The 2,135-nt window shown below is 48.0% G+C and overlaps 1 protein-coding gene across 1 annotated transcript in view; it reads left to right on the forward strand.

Moving 5' to 3' along the window:
• SARC_12207 (hypothetical protein) overlaps window positions 1-1,887 on the forward strand; it is a gene marked incomplete at both ends in the record, with an annotated part of 2,620 nt that extends 733 nt beyond the window's left edge. Inside the window, 2 exons of the mRNA XM_014293692.1 lie at window positions 495-577; window positions 982-1,887. Coding sequence (XP_014149167.1) covers window positions 495-577; window positions 982-1,887 — 989 coding nt within the window. The remainder of the gene's footprint in view (window positions 1-494; window positions 578-981) is intronic.
• Window positions 1,888-2,135: the final 248 nt, after the last annotated feature.

Here is a 2,135-nt window from a genome sequence, read left to right on the forward strand (position 1 = left end):
TATGTATGTATATACTCATCAATGCATTCATTTATCCACCTGCGATGTCATCTCCATAGCCTCATCACTTCGTTTATCATATTCCATGAGTGCAACTACCATCGCATACCGTCAAGTGGTGTTGTAGCGCATGCTCTGTTGTTCCTTCTGTGTGGCTGTACCTGTTTGTAGAACTTGCGTCAATTGAAGCTTACTGAACCGGAGTTGCGTGTCTTGTACTGATTGTCCAGGTGCTACCACCAGCACTCGTTATCGGTCGTGATATGTACTCAACAAGTACATCGCGAACAGTCCCTGTCATTTGTATTTCGGAGATGATATATACGTCCGGCAAGGTATCTTTCATACGCAATGTACACCATGGACACGCTAAACCGTACCACTACCAACCGGTCCTTCTTGCAAGTAAAGTGTGTGCCCAACGCACCATATCTCAACCCGTGCAGCATCGAGCTTTCCTCATACCTGAGACAATACCACTGCCGTTTGCACAGGCACGGCATTAACCTCTGATGCGTACGATCACTTGGCGGAGTTTGAGGAGGGCGCCTGGATGTGCCGGGACTGCTTCAGACAGGTGTGGCGTGTATCTTTGTGGTGGTTGTGCATTACTTGCAATCTGTGCGTGTGTGGTTATACATACTACAGAGAATATATCATTTCTAATCCACAGACAAACCTACAAACCTGTGAATTGATGATTGAATCATATATATATATATCTATATATATATATATATACATATTAAATGTATGTATGTATGTATGTATGAATGTATGTGTGCGTGTTATGTATGTATGTATGTATGTATGTATGTATGTATGTATGTATGTATATATATATATATATATATGTATGAATTCTATTTATTGTATATATATATATATATATATATGTATATGTATGTATTTGTATTTGTATTTGTATATATATATATATGATCCACACATATTACGTACTCACCTTTTACCTGTCTGTAGAACATTCACCCGAAAGAATCCCCGAGGAAACCCGCCTCCCCGCGTAAAGCGATCGCCGCACTCCCAGTCAAGCAAGATATAGCAGAACAAGACCATGACTCGAATGTGACTGACGACGAAGGTGCACAAGCACCACCCAGAGATCAGATCAAAACAGATGCAGATGATTCTGTGGCAGCACAAGGCATGGATGGTATTATGACAGTGCACGCGACAGATGGTTGTGTGATAGAGCGGGGGAGGGACACAATCAATGGACAAGCGGTGGGTGGGCAGGCTGTGGAGATGAAACACACGCCACAGAACAGTACTATAGTCGAACCCGCGCCGAGTTTAACTCACGGCCAATCAGAAGTCAGAACGTCTATCCAGCAAATGGATGGGGGCAATAGCGGCCCTCCTTCAACTCAGGCCGTCGATAATGCCCCACAAGCAAGCACGAACCTCAATGTGAGCACACACCAACCCAAAATTCACACAACAGGTCAGCCCACGCACCCATCGGCGGCCTTGGATGAACATACGCCTGCCGCAGTTGGGGAGGAGACTCAACCGTTTGTCAGGAGCGAGCCAACGCAGTTTGCAACGGATGTACACCAGGTGCCACAGACACAGCCACAGCAACCAGGGTCTCTGATAGGAGACTCGACTAACCCTGCACAACCCATGAATGCAATTGCGCACGGCACAGCCGGTACAATGCATACTGACACGCTACAGCCGGTTGCCATGGCTGTAGCTGCACAACCCGACGCCGCACCAGTTTCAGTCAATACCTCAGAGTCAGCAGAAAGGGCCGAAGTCAGGCAGCAGCCTGGAACCATCCAAGTCTCACAGCCACAGCAATCGGGACAGAGTGCACCGCAGCACTCCCCATCCTGGCCCACCCAACCCACCCCACCATAGCCCGAACCGCATGAGACAGGGCCACCAGAGGTAGCTATACAGACACAGCTAGAAGCGCGTTTATCGGGGTGCCCTCCCAACCGGCTGTGACCGATTCGACCCCTCTGCAGACAGGTTTTTCGGACAGGGAACAACCGCCTGCACCAGCACATTCTGAGATAGTTGTAGATAACCCAACGCCGTCTTTGTCCCTAACGATGGTCTTCCCGCTGGTTTAATCGGACAAGGGATACTTGGGCCGGCCGCAA

Source organism: Sphaeroforma arctica, assembly GCF_001186125.1.
Source record: "Sphaeroforma arctica JP610 unplaced genomic scaffold supercont1.2140, whole genome shotgun sequence".
In the NCBI taxonomy this organism is placed as follows: domain Eukaryota; class Ichthyosporea; order Ichthyophonida; genus Sphaeroforma; species Sphaeroforma arctica.